Raw genomic sequence first — 22,366 nt, 5'->3', positions numbered from 1 at the left:
TCAATTTCCATCTGTCAGACATGTAATATATCTCTTGGTGTTCAAAGAATAGGTAAGGATTGAGGACGGGACTTCATGAAATACTGCATTCATAATTACTTAAATACTAACATAACATACTTACAATAGTTTAACGCTATATTCTGGTATATCTCAGTATGGAACTGAAAGTAAATTGTCACTGTAGCAATAAGCTATTTTTTTAAATAAATTCCAGCCTCATTACAATAATTCACTTTAAACTATGAGATATTTATGGTAGATAGATCTGTATACTATGAATAAGAGCGAGTTCTCTGAATGGAATTGCTGGGTATTTATTTTGAAACTGTTACATGAAAAACAGACATTCTAGAATTCTGCCAGAAATTTTCCTGGAGAAAAACAGAGGTTCTGAGTTAGACATTCTTAAGTGGGAGAAGATAACTGAATGAATGTTTATCAGCATTTGTATCTGTCGAGTTAGGAAAATCTTGTCTCGCCAGGAGTAGCATGTGTATTGGTTCTCACATGCTAGCCTGGAGACCAAAAGGCTGAACTAGAATCACCAATGATGCTTTTAAAATGGGGACACAGATTTGTGTCCTTATCCCTGTTGGAGATTCTAATTCAGTAGATCTAGGGCTGGGCTCTGAGATTTCATATTTCAACACGTTTTCCCAAGTGAGTCTGTCTCACATACACGTTTGGGAACCAATGACTAGATAGCAACAGTGCTTGAGGTCAGAGAAGGGGACTGTGAAAGTGGAGGCAAGACCTCGTTCAAAGGAGAGAAACCATTCCACTTTTGGTTTAGAGTCTATCTGAGTCTAAGTTCCCGATTTTAAAAAAATCTGGTAGTTCGAAATTGGCCATGGTGGGAATATTAATCCATAGAAATTGGCCAATGCTACAAATCAGGGCTTCTTCCCTCCCTAGAAATCCAACATGCCACTTTCCGGTAGGGTTATTCTCATATTTTTAATAGGCCTGCCCCTGGAAAATCTACTTAGGTTATAGGATACCAAAGGCACACGGTGACCTTAAAGATTTCAGGTGAGTCATGCTGGAAGCGACTGCCTTTAAGAACAAAGAGACAGTATTCCTCCAAGTGTCTCAGTACACTGTGAGAACTTTGTTTCTCTTTTTACTTCTCTATCTTAACAACTAGCCAATTCGTGCCTCCCTTCTGCTTTCAGCCCTAGATTTAGCTGTAGAGATTCACATTGTCCTTTGTGTTTACAGACCTTAAATGCACTGTCCTTAAAAATTTTTTTTTTCTTTTTTCTGAGTTGTAGAAATAAATTCAGTTTCAGTGATCTCTACTAGCCTTAAAAAAACAAACAACATCTCTGAAATCCTCAGGAGTGATTTCTTGGCTATGAACATGTGTAGTTGATTGTTTGGGTCCCATATTTGACTCTAGTTAAGGTTAAAATAAAGAGGAAGTGAGAACAGAGATGATTTAATTGCTCCCAAGGATAAATCTATTTGTTAGTAGATTTGGCGCAGGGCCCTATTTATTCAGCTTTGGTGAATTTATGGCCATTAACTAAAAGTGTACACATAATGCCATAGTATTTGGCATGGTGTTTTTTAGGAGGGAAAAATAGCCTAGAACATTTATGGGGCCAATAAGTCTTGGGCTTATTTGACAGGCAACTAGTTACCTAACTGTGAATAGAGTACTAAGAATAATGTCACTGGTATTTACTGAACCCTTTAATATGGTCAGGTTAAGTATTTTATTAAATGTGTAGTAGATTCAGTGAGGGAGAATAACATCCATTCATTCACTTTTCTAGATCATCTCATTAAAGGCAACAAAGGCACTCACTGATTAGAAAGTAGCACAAACTTTGTGTTTCGGCACTTTAGAGGAAAAAGTAAAAACGTCCACCGAAAGAGTGTGAAGCATCTCTTCGGGAAATTCTCTCCTTAATTGCCCTCACACCGCTCCCACCCTCTCACTTTTATGGCATGTTCCTCATTATTCCTGGGGCCAATAATACTACCTACACCAAAGTGCTTTTGTGAAAGTTAAATGAATTAATACATATACAGCCCTTTTAACAGTGGACGGAAAAGAATAGGCAATAAATGCCAGTGTTACTGTTATATCATCACTATCATCTCCGTGGATTAAAATGACCTGTTAGTATAAATTCCTTCCCATCTGGAATGTGAGATCCTTTAAGGAAGATCTTTTGTCTTTACAGGTCTAGGACTGACCACAGTGCCTGCCATAAAGGAGACACTCAATAAGTTTCTCCAGCTAAACTGACCTATGATTTACATACTTCCAGTAAATTTTATCTGGCCTACTGTTTCAGGTTTTCAATAGTGCCAACTCCCGAGAGGACATAAACTAAGAAATAAGGGAGAGAAGAGTTTTGATACCTCATCACTGGCAGTCTTATAGACTGTAGACTAACCAGGCCTATTTAATATGATGTCTGTGATTATTTCACTGATGGAAGTATAATGTTTATTATTTCTTCGAGATACAATTGTAAGTCTAACACTGGGAAAAGAAGAGCAAACACACAGAAGGAATCTTCTAGCATACGTCTTAAGTGATTTCTTCATGTAGATGCAGCCACTCTACAATAGGAACATTTCCAGTGTATTCTGGTCTCACAAGATGCTTCTAAGAAAAGCCTTCTCTGGTTAAATTTGAGAGACATATTTCAAAGCTCCATAGGAGTTTTATAAAACACTAGCATATTAAAGGGTGTGAAAAATCCTGAGAAAAAGAAATTTGGAAAGAAAACCTTTGATTAATTCACCATATCCTGACTTGGAAGGCTGTGGAAAAATTTTCCCCATATCTAATTCTTATTAACATCTTTTGGAGTAAGTGTGCCATGAGTCAAACTTTGGAAAATGCTATACCATAAAAACACACTTATCAGTAAATCTCTATGTCAGTCATTTAAAAAAATCTAAACCTATATGCATTCAAAGAGAGACACACATTAGTTAATTTGGATGTTCAGGGAACAGTAGGATATTGTTTGGCTGACTAAAAAAAACCTGTAGAGTAAATGCTCAATGCATTTATCCCTTGATGAAGAGTATTCTGCAGCTCTATCAAACTTTAACATAGTACAGTCACCTGAGAATTTTGGTAAAGTGCATGTTTGATTCAGTAGGTCTGGGGTGGGATCAGAGGTTCTGCAATTTCTTTTTGTGTGTGTGTGTGTGTCTTTTTTGCTATTTCTTTGTCTTTTCATATGGAGGTTCCCAGGCTAGGGGTCTAATCGGAGCTGCAGCCACTGGCCTACACCAGAGCCACAGCAACACAGGATCCAAGCCGCATCTGCAACCTACACCACAGCTCACGGCAACGCCGGATCGTTAACCCACTGAGCAGGGGCAGGGACCGAACCTGCAACCTCATGGTTCCTAGTCAGATTCGTTAACCACTGCGCCACGACGGGAACTGCCTGTTCTGCAATTTCTAATCGGCAACTGGATGATGCCATTTCAGCTGGTCTTGGGACCACACACTGAGTATCATGTTACTTTTTTGCCTTGTAAGCCTAGTAGAATAAATATAATAAAATTGTTATTTGAATAACATTGTGCATGTTGTTTATGGAGCCACACACTGAGATGGTTTAAATTTTTAGAAATATCCACTTGTTTTCTTGATACTACCTTCCTCATAAAAGTAAAGTGGGAACCAATGGGCAGAAAAGTTGTGGCTAGAGTGCTGTCTCTGTTAGCACTTAGCATGAAATATGGTACACTGTAGGTACTTAATAAATGTTAAGTGTATTAACCACTTTGTCATAAACTTTATTATCAGCCTTAGTAACTCTAAAGGGGATATAGAGACACATCTGCTAAGGAAGGAGTTAATGATATGCGAAGATTATTAATAAAAATGAAACTGTTTACAAGATAAAGTCTAAAACTATTATAGCCTATCTGGACTTCTGTGAGCTGGCTTCTGCCTCCCTCCCCAACTTCAGTTCCTGCCATTCTCAACATACAACCCATGTTGTAGCTTTATTAAGTGACTTAAAAAAACTTCAAGCAAATGCCACACTGTATCATGCCTTGATTAAAAATATTTAGTTTGGGGACCAAAACCTATAAAGCCTTTTTGGCACAGGTTCCTAGAAGAGCTATATAAGGTAGCATAAGTCATGTTTTAGATAATCTCTTTCATGCTCTTTTTATAAAACTCTGAATCCATGAGATCTCTAGGATTTAAAAATCTAGAGCTGGCAACCTTTTTACATTTTGTAAGAATAAGAGCCGTAGCTTGAACACGGAACAGTAATAAAAAACAAAACAAAACAAAAACAAACACAAAGTATTTATTTTGGCTCCATGTCTGCCAATAAACCTTTTCTATTTCTCTTTTTATTGGTAAGACGTAGATATTTTAAAAATTATCTGTTTTAATCCTTTGTACATTTATTCATCTTACAATTTTGCACAGCTGAAGAATTTAAAATTTGATTAGTAAAATGCAGTAAATTATACACAGTACTTTCAAATTAATATAAACATTACAAATATGTGGGAAATATATGAAACTTTCCTAATCAAATCACTGCAGTGGCTCCCAGTACCCTAGAGAATAAACATGAAAAATTTTAGGCTAACTACAAGGCCCTCTAAAATGTGGCCTCAATCAATGTTGGAAAGTTTTCTTTGACCATTCCCCTAGGTCTTCTGTTTGTTAGCCTAGTGAAAATGAATAGCTGTTTTCTATACCAGCACAGATGCTTAAATATTAGTTAAATATTAGAAACTGGGTTTGCTTTAATGAATGTAAATAAAATTTGGGGGGCCTTCTTCTAGACCAGTGTTTCTCAAACTTGAGTTGGCATCAGAATCACCTGGACGGTTTGTTTGTAAAACTCAGATTTCTGGGTCCCACCAACAGAATTTCTGTTCACTTGGTCTGGGTTGGAATCTGAGAATTGCATTTCTTTTTTTCTTTTTTAAATTTTTTTGTCTTTTAGAGCCACACCCATGGCATATGGGGGTTCCCAGGCTAGGGGTCCAATCAGAGCTGTAGCCCGTGGGCCTAAGCCAGAGATACAGCAACGCGGGATCTGAGCCGCGTCTGCAACCTACACCGCAGCTCACAGCAACGCTGGATCCTTAACCTGCCGGAGGAGGCCAGGGATTGAACCCACATCCTCATAGATGCTAGCTGGGTTTGCTAACTCCTGAGCCACAATGGGAACTCCGAGAATTGCAATTCTAACACATTTCCCAAGTGACGTTGATGCCAATGGTCCAGGGACCACTATTTAAGAATCACTAGTTTGCTTGTTGACTTCTACTAAACTTGATTGCTAAAAGTGCAAATGCAATATGAATTGAGCTGCCTTTGTCTAACACAAGAATGATCCTTTAAAAACTAAGTCAGATTATGCCTCTTTTCTGCTCAAAATCCTGTGCTGGCTCATCATTTCACTCCAAGTAAAAGCTGCCATACTTTCAGGGGCCTATGGGACCATATTATTTGCCTCACACTTTTAGTCTCATCTTCTGCTACCCACCAAATCCTTTTCTGATGCAGCCAAACTGACCTCATTGTTTTTATTTTGACATAGTAGACACCTTCTTGTCTTAGGATGTTCTATTTGCTTAGATTTTTCTCTTCCAGTTAAATATTTGGCCAACTTTTTTAGTATCTTCAAATCTTTGCTCAAATCTTACCTTCTTAGTGATGAGGCCTATCCTCTTTTAATACTGCATCTTGTCTATAATCTCATTTATATGTGGAATCTAAAGAAACAACTCAGGAACAGAGAACAGATTGGTAGTTCCATAGGCAGGAAGTGGGGGTTGTTGGGACGAAATGGGTGAAGGTGGTTAAAAAAAAAACCAAACCTTCCAGTTATAAGATCAGCAAGTTTGGGGAATGTAACGTATGACATGATAACTATAGTTAATACTATACTGTATATATGAAATTTGCTAAGAGAGATCTTAAAAGTTCTGTTCGCAATGAAAAAAAATTGTAACCATGTGAAGCGATGGATGTAAACTAAACTTATTGTGGTGATCATTTCATAATTATCCATATACAAAATGATTATGTTGTAGATCTTAAACTTATACAATGCTATATGTCAATTATTCCTCAATAACACTAGGGTAAAGGAGTTTCTGTTGTGGCTCAGTGGGTTAAGGACTTGACATTATCTCTGTGGGGATGCAGGGTCAATCCCTGCCTTACTCAGTGGATTAAGGATCCAGCATTGCTGCAAACTATGGCATAGGTCACAGGTCCAGCTCGGATCCACTGTTGCTGTGGCTGTGGCATAGGCCATAGCTGCAGCTCCAATTCAACCCTTGGCCTGGGAACTTTCATATGCCACAGGTGCAGCCGTAAAAAAAACAAAACAAAACAAAAAACTGGGGAAAAATGGAAAAAAAAGTGCTGCATCTTGTCATTACTTTTCTCTTTCCAAATCTTTGGCACCTTGGACCCCTCTTAATATGTTTTATTTTTATTTCTTTGGTGATAATAACACATATCACCTTCTAAAAAACTACATACTTTACTTATTAATTATGTATTGTCTGTCTTCTCTGCTAGAATATAAGCTCATTAAATACAGGGGTCTTTGCATACCATGCTCTTGGATTGGAAGAATAAATATCAAAATGACTATGCTACCCAAGGCCATCTACAGACTCAGTACGATCCCTATCAAATTACCAAGGGCATTTTTCACAGAACTAGAACAAAATATTTTAAAGTTTGTTTGGAAGCCATTCTGAGATAGCCAAAGCCATCCTGAGAAAAAAAAAGTGGAGCTGGAGGAATCAGGCTCCCTGACTTCAGACTGTACTGCAAAGATACAGTCCTCAAAACCATATGGTACTGGCACAAAGACAGAAATATAGATCAGTGAAACAGGATAGAAAGCCCAGAATTTAACCCATGCACCTACAGCCAACTTATCTATGACAAAGGTGGCAAGAATATACAATGGAGAAAAGGCAGTCCCTTCAGTAAGTGGTGCTGGGGAGTTCCCATCGTGGCTCAGTGGTTGACGAATCTGACTAGGAACCCTGAGGTTGGAGGTTCGATCCCTGGCCTCGCTCAGTGGGTTGAGGATCTGGCGTTGCCATGAGCTGTGGTGTAGGTCGAACACATGGCTTGGATCCCACGTTGCTGTGGCTCTGGTGTAGGCCGGTGGCTGCAGCTCCAATTGGACCCCTAGCGTGGGAACCTCCATATGCCGAAGGAGCAGCCCAATAAATGGCAAAAAGACACACACAAAAAAGTGGTGCTGGGAAAACTGGACAGCTACATGTAAAAGAATGAAATTAGAACACTTCCTAACACTGTACACAAAAATAAACTCAAAATGGATTAAAGACCTAAATATAAGACCAAATACTATAAAATTCTTAGAGGAAAACATAGACCAAACACTCTCTGACATAAACCAGAGTGACATCTTCTCAGATTCACCTCTTAGAGTAATGACAATAAAAACGAAAATAAACAAATGGGACTTAATTAAACTTAAAAGTTTCTGCACAGCAAAGGAAACCCCAAACAAAACGAAAAGACAACCCACAGAATGGGAAAAAATATTTGCAAATGAATCGACTGACAAGGGATTAATCTCCAAAATGTATAAATACCTCTTGCAGCTCAATACTCAAAAAATGAACAACCCCATCAAAAAATGGGCAGAAGATCTAAACAGACAATTCTCTAAAGAAGACATGCAGATGGCCAAAAAACACACGAAAAGATGTTCAACATCATTCATTATTCGAGAAATGCAAATCAAAACCACTATGAGGTACCACCTTACACCAGGCAGAATGGCCATCATCAAAAAGTCTACAAACAATAAGTGCTAGAAGAGGGTGTGGAGAAAAAGGAACCCTATTACGCTGTTGGTGGGAATGTAAATGGGTGCAACCACTGTGGGAAACAGTATGGAGATTCCTCAGAAAACTAAAAATAGAACTACCATTTGATCCAGCAATCCCACTCCTGGGCATCTATCCAGAGAAAACCATGACTCGAAAAGGTACATGTGCCCCAGTGTTCATTGCAGCACTATATACAATAGCCAAGACATAGAAACAACCTAAATGTCCATTGACAGAAGAGTGGATCAAGAAGATGTGGTACATACACACAATGGAATATTACTCAGCCATTGAAAGGAAAGAAATAACCCGACATTTGCAGCAACATGGATGAACCTAGAAATTATCCTGCTAAGTGAAGTCAGACAGTGAGACACCAACATCATATACTATCACTTACATGTGAAATCTAGAAAAAAGACACAGGAGTTCCCGTCGTGGCTCAGTGGTTAACGAATCTGACTAGGAACCATGAGGTTGTGGGTTTGATCCCTGGCCTTGCTTTGTGGGTTAAGGATCCGGCGTTGCCATGAGCTGTGGTGTAGGTCGAAGACTCGGCTTGGATCCTGCGTTGCTGTGACTGTGGTGTAAGCTGGTGGCTACAGCTCTGATTCGACCCCTAGCCTGGGAACCTCCATATGCCATGGGAACGGCCCAAGAAATGGCAAAAAGACAAAAAAATAATAATAATAAAATAAACAAATAAATAAATAAAAGACACAACGAACTTCTTCGCAGAACAGATATGGACTCATTTGTTTTCCAAATGAGACAGGTTGAGGGGCGGAGGGATACGCTGGGGTTTTGGGATGGAAATGCTATAAATTTGGGTTGTGATGATCGTTGTACAACTATAAATGTAATAAAATTCATTGAATAATTAAAAAAAAAAGAATACAGGGGTCTTTGTTTTGTGCCTGAATGTAATCGAGCCTGGGGCATATAATAGGCCCTCGATATATATGCATTGAATGAATGAATAAATAAACGAGTGAATATGTTAGGTACATTGTACTACATGGTATTTCAAGTCAATGCTATTTAACCATATCTTTTTGAAAATGTTGCCTGTTGTATAGAATATAGTTAATTTACTCACTGACAAATTAATTTCCTTCCCTGTTTTTTCTGCTTGTTAATCTATACTTCCTTATTTTTAGACATTTTTGCTAGTGATCTAAGGCTATGGAATATACACATATATGTATCTATTTAAATACATCCTGTACAAAATGGTTTTAGGGCTGAATATGTTCTATATTGAAGCAATTTCATAAGCAGGCCCTTCAGTCAGCACATGGAATTAAGGAGACTATATTTTGGTCCCTAATGTACTGTGAATTTTTAAAGAAGTAATTTATCTTTGACATAAGGTATTTTTAGTCAATAAAGAGTAGCGGGGTTCCCGTCGTGGCACAGTGGTTAACGAATCTGACTGGGAACCATGAGGTTTCGGGTTCGATCCCTGGCCTTGCTCAATGGGTTAAAGGATCCGGCGTTGCCGTGAGCTGTGGTGTAGGTTGCAGACGCGGCTCGGATCCCACGTTGCTGTGGCTCTGGTGTAGGCCAGTGGCTGCAGCTCCGATTGGACCCCTAGCCTGGGAACCTCCATATGCCGCAGGAGCAGCCCTAGAAAAAGCAAAAAGACCAAAAAATAAAAAATAAAATAAATAAATAAATAAAAAGTAGAAACTTTATCATATTTCCCACTGCCTATCTTATAGGGCAAGAGTTATTATAATACGCGTTTTCATTTCTCGAGGGCTTACTATATGACAGGCAACATGCTCAGCACTGCACATACTTTAGCGTATGTAATTCTCATTACAACCCTGCGGGAGAATGAGATCGAAGTCCAAATAGCTTCAGTAGCTGGCATAGGGTTACACAGTGGGAAGAGGAAGGGAAAGCTTCAACTCTAGGTCTGTTTGAAACCTAAACTAAAATGAAAGTCTGAGTACAAACAAGGAACAGGAGTAAAACAGAATTCTCGGAGAAATATGATGCAAATCCAAATGTGAGGCTCATTGTTGAAAGTGAGCTGTGCCATACTCTGCCTTCCACAATCCAAGAGAGAAAGCTTGTGGAAAAGTAAGCCCACCCATATTTCATGTAGATATATCCTGCCTGATGTTAAAACTATGTATTTTTAAGAGTAATCGAATTTTTCCTTTAAATTAAAAACAAACCCAGATTTTAAATTATTGTCTCCCATTGTATAGCTCCTTTCCTGTCATTGTGTTTACATGGAGTCCTTGGTGGGGCAAGGAAGGGCAGGATCATTCATCTCCATTAACAGTCTTGAGTGGTTTCTGTTATATAATAATTTCTAAGCTGATAAATACGTAAATACGCATGTAGTTAGAGGAACTATTCATCCACACTGGACTTTTACTTCCGCTCTGCATACATCCTTTGTAGTCACATGTTTCAGATAATGTGCCATTAACTGAGAAAATCTTTTAAAATTCTACTCTTTTCTCTCTCTCTCTTCCTTTTTCAGAGCCACACCTGTGGCATATGGAAGTTCTCAGGCTGGGGGAGAGTTGGAGCAGCAGCTGCCAGCCTATGCCCCAGCCCCAGCCACAGCAGTACTGGATCCAGGCAGCTTCTGTGACCTCCACCACAGCTCACGGCAACGCCAGATCCTTAACCCACAGAGCGAGGCCAGGGATCAAAACCCCGTGCTCATGGATACTAGTCAGATTCATTTCCACTGAGCCACGACAGGAACTCCTGTAACAGTTTTTTATCTTGTAAGAGAGCAGGGAGTTATTGTTATCCTCCAAATTCACTTATGATACAATAGTACATTAGAGCAGAGTCAATCAAATTGCATTCACAATGAAACCAAAATCTGTCATTTTGCAGGTATTGAAGTTCAATGCAGAAATGAAAACTAGAACGACCAAAATGCACATAACTGCTCTTTATTTCTTCATTTGAGTTCATTATTGTCTGTGTTCTACTCATATATTTGGCCTTAAGATAATCTTAAGTGTATCTTCCTCTTCATCAGTCTTTTTTCTCTCTTAGTCATCTTGTTTTCAAAATGTGGTGCTATAGGAAACAGTTTTATTTCATGGTGTGTGAGAAAGGGGATTGCTTTTATGAATATTGTACTGCTTGTACCTAACAGATAGAAAATTCTTACCCCTTATCAGTGAAATTAGCTGAAGTGTATGAATGAGTTGTCTGAGAATTTCATGACCTGTCTTCATTGAGCCAGCAAATGAAGGATGGAGAGTCATCTCTTTTGTACAAATCAACCTGTTTTCCCCAGTAACCACAAGTTCACTTACTTTTGCAAGCATCTGGAGCAGAGAAGGGTCTCCGGAGGTCCCGGTAGAAGCCTGGCTTACACCGCTGGCAATGCTGACCTTCTGTGTTGTGCTGGCAGTCATTGCAGACGCCACCACTACGGTTTCCTGATGCCTCCCACACATTAATGTCAAAGTGACAGGCATCAGCATGTCCATTGCACTTGCAGGCTGGAGAAAAGCATGGGAAGGGAACAAAGAATTAAAGATACAATGACAGGCTCTCTAATATTCAGGCAGTTAGTAGTAGGGTAAGCCAACTGCTAATTTTTTAAATAATTTAGTTTTTGAATATTGTACCTTTTTACAGTATAAGAATCAAAACAACATAAAAAAAATATACACACTGAGAACTCTCCTCTTTCAGTAGCTTCTTTCCTTTCTTCCTTCTTTCTTTCTCTTTCTCCCCTCCCTCCCTCCTTCCATCGATCCTGGAAGGAACTGTCTGGTGAGCAGGAGTTAGTAACTTGGCAGGTAGTACTTTCATGCGTACTATTCCTCAGCTATTGTTGTACTGGTGAGTGCAAGATAATCTCCTATAGGGGCCTTAATTTTCTTAGAGAAGCGGTCTGCAGAGTTTCTTACGTAACAGTTTCTCAAAGGCGTTTCTAAGATTATCAGGCAATAGTGCCAAGTGACAGGTCTCAGGTCACTGTGTTCTATATGTATTTAGATATGCAGTTGGTTTCTGTGGAAAGGACCAGAATGGCATTCTAGGAATTTAGGAGAAATTCTTTAGATTCTCTTGATGAGTGATTTAGAATAAGAATCCGGACTTTTTCCTGGAGGTCAACTGTATTTGAAAATGTTCGTGCTATTGTTTTTCATTGTTTCCTTGATGTGTTATGATATTTTGACCAGATTCATAATCTTTAAAAAGCATAAGATAATTTAAGATTTATACTTAGAGGAAATCCTTTACATTTCTGAGAAACTAAAATAAATCAGTTCATGACTTCAGATTATGTATGGGAAGTGACGTCTCAATTTTACCCGTTGTACTTGTTTTTAAATCCTAGTAAAATTGAAATTTGTGAATGTAAACATTGTTATGGGCATGTGTATTTCTCTCTGCATATGTGTTTCTATTTCATGTGTATTCCATTTTGAATTGCAAAGAAGGAAAAAAAAAAAGATTTATATTCCTATGTGTTTTAGCCTTCTATCTAATGTCCAATCTCAAACCTAAAGTTAGTCATGGCTTAATTTCACATCTAATTCGTCATTATGAGTATCATACGTGAAAAGAAAGGCATTATGTTATTACGGAGAAAAGCATTTAATTTGGAGTCTTAAGACTAGGGATCAAGTCCTGACACTGTCATTTACTAACTTTGGCAAGTTACTTAATCTTACTAAGCCTCAATTTCCTGATCTCTGAAATGGGATTAACATTCACCTGCTTTATAGGATTATTATGAGAATTGAATTCAAGAAAGCTATTTTCATGTTTATAATTCACCATTTCAGCTATGAAGGTGACTGCATACACTTATCCTCAGTTGCTTTTGTGTCTAGCCATATATTTTTCTTTGTTTGTTTGGTTTTGGTTTTTTGGCCATGGCCACAACATGTGGAAGTTCTGGGCCAGAGCTTGAACTCCCGCCACAGCAGCGACCCGAGCAGCTGCAATGATGATCTCAGGTCTTTAACCCACTGCACCACAAGGGAACTCCTAGCCATGGAACTCAAGGAGAGACTCAGGTCCCACATAGAGTCCAGCAAATGGGCAACACATCCTTGGTAAAATAGTCATATCAGTGAGTTTGCAAGCAGTAACTGATTTCAACGGTCGATGTCACAGTGGGCAGTGTAATGGGCTCTGTTTATGTAGGTTATGGTGTCTGTCACCCTCCACTTTATATTATACTTCTAGAGACAATGAGGTCCACCTATAAGTTTACAAAGACTTTGAGTCTGTGGGCTTGGCACTTACTTCTGCACTCTTTTGGAGACCCTGTTTTGCCATCAGCTGCTTCCCAGGGGCGGTCATTGTATAAAGGTGCACAATGTTGGCAGTGGGTCCCTGCTGTGTTGTGCTTACACATACACTTCCCGTGGACCTGCAAACAAAAATAAGTAAGAGCAATGAGCACAAACAATGCTAGGAGAAAGCAGTCTTCCCACAACTTCATCTTCTTGGTTGGCTTTAGCCATATCACTTTCGTTTACTTTTCTGAACAAGTCAACAAGATGAGAGATCCTTTCTTTAACTTGCCTTGTGGTTATTCAAAAGATTACATAATGTATTTCCTTGGCTGTGGGATATGTGATCCTAATAGCAATTCTGAGGTACTGGTTAGATATTTGCTTAAATTTTTAATGACTTTAAAAATTTTAATTATTTATGCAAAAGTAATACATCCTCACTGCAGAAAATTTGGAAACCTGTAATCCCATCACAATGTGACATCATTATCAACATTTGAAGCATATATTTCCAGTACTTTAAAAATGCAGTTATATTTAAAACTTTTTTTCCCACATAATGTATTGAGATCATCTTTCTATTTCATTTAATATTCTTCTACAACACACATTTTAATGACTCCCTTATATGATGTGCAATTTATTTGACCAATCACGTATTTTTAGTTATTTAGTCTTTTAGATATTTTTAAATCCTATATTTAGATTCTATAATGAATATCCTTGTAGCTATTTGTGTACATCTTTGTTTATTTGGAATGTGTTTTCTATAGATAAAATTGAGTAGCCAATATTTATGTGTTTTTTAAGACTTTGAAGACATATTGTCATAATGACTGGGCATTTTCTTTTAATCCCACAATTCAGAGCAGTTCAGGATTTTTTTTAAATATTATTTCTCACAGTGAGGAATACTTTAGTGGAATTATCTGAGATCTGAGACTTTTATGAGATTTTAATATCTTTTGTATTACCTCACCAATAATTTCTAAAAATTAATACTTGGGATCATCTGGAATAATTCTTAATAACTGTTGCCACAAATTTCAGTACCAAGATGCTTTTATTGGCACATGATGTCCTGACTATACAAATGAACGTTTTGTAAAGTAGCTCAGAATGGGATTCCCCAGTTTGGATCTATGAGGTGTTGTTGTTTTTCTTAAGAAACAGTATAAAAAGGGAATTCCTGTCATGGCTCCGTGGTTAATGAATCCCGACTATGAACCATGACGTTGCCGGTTCCATCCCTGGCCTTGCTCAGTGGGTTAAGGATCCGGCGTTGCTGTGAGCTGTGGTGTAGGTTGCAGACACGGCTCGGATCCTGCGTTGCTGTGGCTCTGGTGTAGGCTGGCGGCTGCAACTCCGATTGGACCCCTAGCGTGGGAACCTCCATGTGCCGCGGGAGCAGCCCTAGTAAAGGCAAAAAGACGAAAAAAAAAAAAAAGAAAGAAAAGAAAAGAAACAGTATAAAAGGTAAATCAGCATAAAGGTAATAAATCATATCAACCAGTCAACAAATTTTTAATGAATATCTACGAGAGAGTAACTATGTTAGACTCCATATTTGATACAAAAACCATTACAAAATATGATTTCTGTCTAAGCAAAGTATAATGTATAATGTAGCTGGAGAAAAAAGATTTACAGTAGAAAAAAATTACAGATAAACAAGACTGTAAATAAGTACCTAAGAGACAAAATAATGTTAGAATTCAAAAGATGCAGAAGTCACCATAGCTGGGCATTTATTGAGGACATTATGAGAGGGATTGGGTTCGGAGCTGGTCCTTGAACGTGGGTGGTATTTCTGGCAGGCCGAAGGGAAGAGACTTTTCAGGAAGAGAATCAAAAGTAACCAAAGTGAAGTGCTAGGGAAACTATGAACAAAGTTCATTTCAATACATCTAAAATATTCTGACTGCAGTGATAAAGGAAGTACTAAAAAGCAACAAGTACTTAGAGTGGCCAGAAATGAAATAGTCCCTAGAGTCTAACAAACGTGGCCATAGCCACACCAGTACATTGATGTATTCCTGCTTGACCTAATTCAGCCCTTGAGTAAGTTGTGTTATCTTATCCAGGACCTCTCTTTTCCTTCTCTTGGTATATGTATATCTTTGGCTCCACCAGTAGAGGCACTCTGAAAATAGCATATGCATTGTCCAAGTGTGTTATATATCTACTGTGGACCTTATGCACACATAAAATTCAGGTGCAGGAATTATTTAGGGCTTGGAGAACCACAGGCTACTTGGGAATGAGGCCTAAGAGTTTTAATCTGGAAATTTTCATAAGTAATTATTTTGGTGGCCACCTTACTCAATTTAGTTTCTATGTATTGTAATATCAAGTTTTTATGCTTAATTATAGCTGTCCTTTCAGTTGTCAGGGATTAGTCAGGATATAGATTTTTTTTTCCCCCTGGCTGTGCCTATGGCATGTGGAAGTTTCTGGATCAGGGATTGAACCCACACCACAGCAGCGACCCAAGCTGCTGCAGTGACAATGCCAGATTCTTAACCCACTGTGCCACAGAGAACTTCCAGGATACAGATTTTTTACATGAGAGAATTGTCTCCTTAGAGTACAGTGATGTTGTAGAAAAGGGAACCCTCCTGCACTGCTGGTGGGAATGTAAACTGGTACAGCCACTATGGAGAACAGTTTGGAGATACCTTAGAAATCTATACATAGAACTTCCATATGACCCTGCAATCCCACTCTTGGGCATCTATCCGGACAAAGCTCTACTTAAAAGAGACACATGCACCCGCATATTCATTGCAGCCCTATTCACAATAGCCAGGACATGGAAACAATCCAAATGTCCATCGACAGATGATTGGATTCGGAAGAGGTGGTATATATACACAATGGAATACTACTCAGCCATAAAAAAGGATGACATAATGCCATTTGCAGCAACATGGATGGAACTAGAGAATCTCATACTGAGTGAAATGAGCCAGAAAGACAAAGATAAATACCATATGATATCACTTATAACTGGAATCTAATATCCAGCACAAATGAACATCTCCTCAGAAAAGAAAATCATGGACTTGGAGAAGAGACTTGTGGTTGCCTGATGGGAGGGGGAGGGAGTGGGAGGGACGGGAGCTTGGGCTTATCAGACACAACCTAGAATAGATTTACAAGGAGATCCTGCTGAATAGCATTGAGAACTATGTCTAGATACTCATGTCGCAACAGAAGAAAGGGTGGGGGATAAAACTGTAACTGCAATGTATACATCTAAGGATGACCTGACCCCCTTGCTGTACAGTGGGAAAATAATTAAAAAAAAAAAAAAAAAGAATTGTCTCCTTAGAGTACAGTGATGTTGTAAATTGTTTTTTTGCTTTTATTTATGGAAACTCTACTCATAGATTCAATTTATTGGTTTTGCTTCTGGAATGTCCAAGTGTGAGGTAAGTTATAGATACCTATTTTCTTGGCCTTCTCTTTGTGACTATCTCTGTTGGGAGCTATTTATACATAAAGTCCCGTGGGGTTGCAAGAGTTTATTGTACATCACTATTCACATGTCCAGGCAAGAGCCAAAGACAAATTTGCACTTAAATTTGGAGACCTGCAGGAATTCAATTTCACTGCTCTATAAGAATGAGGTCTTTCATCCTAGCTCCTGGATATCTGCTTTTTCATATATTCGGTAGAAATGCTTCAGCCCAAGTCTTTTATTAAATCTTTTAAATTCCACATTCCTTTTCATCATGAAAAAAATAAAAATTCTATCAAATAACTTATGCATGGTGAGATTCTTTTAAAGCTTTCATTGAAAGGTGGATTCTTTGTTTACTTGTACTAGATGCTGATTTCAAAGAAAATGAAATCCATTGAAAAACTAAATGAGAAAAATCTTCCAAAGTTGAAGAATTTAGTAAAGTGAAGGCATACTTATGTAGCTGACAGCAGTTGTTAGCATAATGAAGATTCGTGGAAAAAGCAGTTTTGTAATTGTCTAAATTCTATAACCTGTTAAAAGAACAAAAACAAAAAACAAACCACCATATATAAAACACTCAGGATACAAGTATTTTATAGAATTCAAGTCAAAATTCCTAGAATAAACCATCCCTAATCCATCACTGATGTTAAGGAGATTATACGGAATACTACTCCAGGAGTGCATTTGCAACAATGTTAAGAAGTCTAAAGTAACTATAGTAGAGATCAAAGTGGGTAACTCCCGCTCAGTCTAAGTAAACCAGAGGGCATGTGTTGAGTAAGTCCCGTTCTATCTAGATCGTGAAATATATTAAACGGTTTTAGTATGCTGACTTTATCTTGTAATACTGAAGATTCACTGAAGATTTCTGGGAAAGGTAGTGATTAAATATACCTAATTTTCCTCTTTTTAAAAAATTGCCTTCTATCTCCTATGTTTCTTATGTTCTTTCTTCTCCTTCCTTTATTCTTTTTTTTTTTAACCTCTGCTTATACTTTCCAATAGCCAGTGGCAGTCATACATATTTTCTGATAATGTTTAGAATTTTAAAAGGTTGCTAATTCTTATTTTTGCCTTTTTGTATCCTTCCTACTTTTAAAACAATATATTAAATATTATATAAAGATAGATGCTGCAAACTATTGTTAGTTTTTTTAAGAGGAAATAAACTATCATTAGAAGTCAGTTTTTCAGGTTTAGTCTTGCAATGCCTAAGGCCTATATATAACCCAACTCATAAGTTAGTCCTGGCTCACAAATTCCAGGCCTCAGGAGGCCATAGATATTTAGGGAAACCTCACCAAACATTCACATGTATCACAAGATAATGTGGACAGGTCAGTTCCCTCTGGAGTAAGGATTTCAGAGCATTCCCTCATTCCTACATGCCGAGAATTGGGATGAATCTCCTGGGGTCTGAAAGATGCCAGCCCAGCAAATATTTCTGCACACAGAAAAATTCAAAGAGCTGTCATTTTGAGAATTACCAAAAATAGCTGTAAATCATTACCTAGACCATTTGAAACAAGAAATCCTTCCTCAGCGATACAACTCTTTCTGTTCAAGCTTGAAAGATCACCCACTATTTGATGCTCGTGAAAAATGTGCAAGTAAAACTAGGTCTTCATTGAAAAAAAAAAAAAAGAAAACAGAAAAAGGAAACTTTAGTAACAAGTTAAACATAGCTCTTGTTTGATACACAAACATAAGCTAAAGAGCAGGAAAACGGGATTATCTATTTAAAGTTTAGCTGAGAAAAGTCCTATCTGGCTGTGTAATTGGAAAATGAGAAATCTACTTTAAAAACAAATCTACTATTCCTGATTATCCAAGAGGTATACCTTGGTGTTTTGGATTTACTGTGGATTTCATAAACTCTTCTGTTATACTCAGTGTATGTTTCTCTGTTGATGTGAAAAGTTTTCCTACCTATATCTAATAGTATTTATTTGTTACTAACATTAACCTACTTGCAAATCATTTTTAGCATACTTATCTTACAAGAAAGGAAACTTACAAACTTTAAACCAGTAATTTAAGGAATTACTGGAACAGGTTGCTCATGAATACTTGTGCTCTTTGCTGACAAATATTATACATTAGAGGCAAACAGACATGGAAGAGAAAATAACACTCCATATTTAAGATTGTAGACATAAGGTGGGGACAAAATGAGAAAGTTACCTTTCAAATCCATCATTAGAAGGTATACATGCCTTACTTAGAAAAGCTGATTTTTAATTGTTCTTTTTGGGTCAGAAGGCCTTCTAGTAGTCAGCAAACATAGAGTTGAGGAAACTGGCCATGGCAGGAGATTGTGAGAATCTAGTTGGTTATTGGCAGCGTCACGCACATGAGTTGGCCAATCACTTACCAAGATGTTGGAGACTATTTAAACATTAGATGGAAGACTGGCTTTGCCAGCTTTTAGGGGTCCTTCTCAATCTTAAGTTTCTGTGATTTTTAAGGCCTGCCTCTCTGTATTGTGAATACTGCTTGGTTGTAGGCAACCACCCATAATCTTTCCGAGCCACCTGATAAGACTTAAAAATCATATGGCTGGGTCCTATTACCATCTCACCAAAGCAGAATGTTTCCAAATGATGTGAAAACCAAATAAGGGAAAGCTAGGAGACATCCCTTCTTTCTTGCAGGCACTACATCTGATGTGGCACAAATGAAAAAGTAAATGTTAATTGTCTCTGAAGATGGATTTGCATTTGTTGATAATGACTACATGTAAACTGAGTTGTATTCTTTCTGATTTTTCTCCTACTGTTTTCCTCCTTCTATATTTCATTTCCTCATTGCTTGTGACTAAAGTAATCACAGACTATCCTTTTAGCACCTGCCTTCCAAATAAAGCAGTATTTCATCATCTAGTGATGCTCACTGTTGACATTCGCCATGATGGAATTACCACAGTAAATAATCTTTCACTCAAATTAACTGAATCCTTTTATGAATGTCTGATAAAATTTGCTTCCCAGAAAGAAAGGAACCACTATTTTTAGTGTCCTACTAAAATTTAAAATGTAAGTTAGTGGAAAAAATATTTTACAGCTAAATATTCAGAAATTCTTGAATTTCATCAACTGAATAATTTCCTTGAGCTCTTGTGCCATTGTTTACATATATATGATTTTATTTTCATTCTTTATCATTCAACTTTGAATTCCAATGGAAAATGAATACTCTTTCACATTATCATTGGAACTTTAAAAAATGTTTGTGAAAGGAGGATACAAACAGTGCCTACTCAGTGAACCTAAAAAAAAAAAAAAAAAAAAGCCCACTTAAAGGCAGCTGTGGCAATTCACAGACCTCCATTTAGCTATGACAAGTGATTTAGAAAGTGGAACAATGCTTTGCAGCAACTTGAGACAAAATGTAAAGGCAAAAACTGATTTAATTTCTAAAGAGATAGTATGTCCCTTTTAGAGAAAAGGATTAACTTCTAAAAGAATGAACTTCTTATGCATGAAAAGAGATAAATTCTAATAATGGGCTAGCCTGTTAGAACCTGCTCCTCTTGAGCGGGACAAAAACATGCACAACAATGCTACAGCACAAACCTCTGAATAGAAAGCCTTGTGAGGAAAACATGTCTTTTCATTAACGAATAAAATATTCCTCTACCCTTCTTAAAGGTTTGCATGTTTTAATTTAACAGAAAAAGTCGTAGTTCTGTGGTGAATATGAAGCATAATAATTGAGTTTGGTTAAAGGGGGCTTGAAACATACTATCAGAATGGGATAAAATAGGTTGAAGCTGAATATTCCAAACCCTTGTCCAATAATATATATAACAAGAATGGACATTATTGAAAAGCTCCTCAATCTATTCTTTGCTCTATACTTGAACACTAGAGAAAGCACATCTTGGAAGAAAGCATGGGCAATAAAAGAAAGATAGGTACACAGCAGAATCAATGATGACTAAAGAATGAAAATCAGCCTTGAGAGACCTCCCTCTTCTCAGTCAGCCTGTTGCCTGAAATTCTTCCTATTGGGACTCATTCCTTTAAGCTTCTGAATGGTATTTTAGATTCAAGAGCTACCTACAAAAATGCACTTATGCTCAGAGAGGGTAAATCCTAAAATTATTAGCAACAAACATATCAGCAGGGATTATAACCATCTGTTCTCAATCCTAGAACTGAACACAGAATTGCCTAAAGGAGGAAGTATCTTGCAGGTGGAGGGAAAGGGAATGTCTGAAGGGGAGAGGGAAGGAGCCAAAGACAAACCGAGACTGCTTCAGTAAAAAGAGTCTTGCTCTGGCTGACGAGCCTGGCAGGGATGGGGTGGGGGTGAGGGGGCGAGGACCAAAGAACATGAATGGAACCAATGCAAATTTCATAGGAAGACTGCATTTTAGTACACTGTATGGTAGTCATGTGTTTATATGCCTGTCTCCACTAGATTGTAAGCTTTTGCAGGGAAGAAACCGTGGCTTAAATTTCTTTCAAGTCCCAGTAACTGGCATTAATAAGTTTTCAATCAATATGTGTTAATTTTTTTTTTCATCCAGCCAATATATTTTCAGTGGGGCATTGAGAATCTTAATTATTGAGTTAGTTCCATTAAGAAAACTTCCCAAGAAAGCAGGGTGCTAATTATGCATTCAAAGTGGGAATGGGACACTTTTAATTGTTTGTCACAGAGCAGGATTTTAGGCAGAGTGGGACTGAAAGACATTCAGCTTTGTTCAGAGTGCTTCTGGGCAAAGCATATTGGTAAATATGCCGTTATGTACAGTGGTCATATATAGTTCCCTGGGGGAGCTACCATAAGCACAAGGAACACGAGGAGGGAAACGGGAATAGTAAAGATGATGATGAATAGTAACAGTAATAGTACCTGCTAGTATTGATTAGCACTTACTATATACCAGGCACTGTTGGAAGGTATTTTATAAATATTAATTCATTGGATTTACACAAGAACCCTTTAAGGGAGGTATAATTATTGCTGCCATTTCACAAATGAGGAAACTGAAGCCCAGAGAGTTTTAAGTAATTTGCCCAAGGTCACAAAGACAATACGTGATAGAGCTATTTTAACTCTAGCAATTTGACTCCAGACTCACCACCCTAACCCTTAAACTATATTATTATAAGACCTTGGGAAACAGCACTTTTTTCTTTTCTTTTCTTTTTTTTTCTTTTTTGGCCACCCGGCTGTATATGGAGTTCCTGGGCCAGGGATCTGATCTGAGCCACAGTTGTGACCTTCACTGTAAGTGTGGCAACACTGAATCGTTTAACCCACTGTGCTTTGGGTCGAAGATCGAACCTGTGTCCTGGCACTGCAGAGATGCTGTCCATCCGTTGTGACACAGCAGGTGCTCTGGGAAGTAGGATTTTTGAGGGATTTATTTTGACCAAATTTCTTTCGTGTGTTACCTAAATAAAATTGGTACGTTTCAAACCAGTTTGTCCTTGAAGAGCTCTTTGGGACAAAGACTGGTTTGGACTCAAACCAGTGAGCCATTCAAGGGTATTCTTTTTTCTTTTTCTTTTTTTTTTTTAATTAAAGTATAGTTGATTTACGGTGTTGTGAAGGGTAGTCTGTTCTTGAGTGCATTATTTGTCCTGTTCCTCTGGGAGAAGTCTAGCAGTTTTGGAGGTGGGTGAATATAGAAAGCTTGGCTCCCATTTCCCACACCTGGCATGAATACGTTCAGGGCATGTACAGGTAGAAAATACTTTTCGATTCTCATCAGTTCAATGTAAAATCTGTCTGTACACTGAAAATTCTGATGCCTCCTAGGGGAATTTCTGGG

The 22,366-nt window shown here is 37.9% G+C and overlaps 1 protein-coding gene across 6 annotated transcripts in view; it reads right to left on the bottom strand.

Annotated features, from left to right (window-relative positions):
* Window positions 1-22,366, bottom strand: part of NTN4 (netrin 4) — a 113,688-nt gene that overhangs the window by 29,514 nt on the left and 61,808 nt on the right. For all 6 annotated transcript variants that reach the window (XM_021092743.2, XM_084957574.1, XM_021092741.2 and 3 more), the window contains exons 4-5: window positions 13,114-13,240; window positions 11,160-11,348 (exon numbers count right to left, since the gene is read on the bottom strand). In XM_021092743.2, the coding sequence (XP_020948402.2) occupies window positions 11,160-11,348; window positions 13,114-13,240 (316 nt within the window). The remainder of the gene's footprint in view (window positions 1-11,159; window positions 11,349-13,113; window positions 13,241-22,366) is intronic.

This window comes from Sus scrofa, chromosome 5 (assembly GCF_054392235.1).
Source record: "Sus scrofa isolate SSC_HxYL_T2T_F1_AM1 chromosome 5, Sscrofa_HxYL_maternal_Yorkshire_Landrace_v2.0, whole genome shotgun sequence".
NCBI classification, from domain to species: Eukaryota; Metazoa; Chordata; class Mammalia; order Artiodactyla; family Suidae; genus Sus; species Sus scrofa.
Note: the sequence above shows the minus strand (reverse complement) of the source record. Positions and strands in the feature narration are given on the sequence as shown.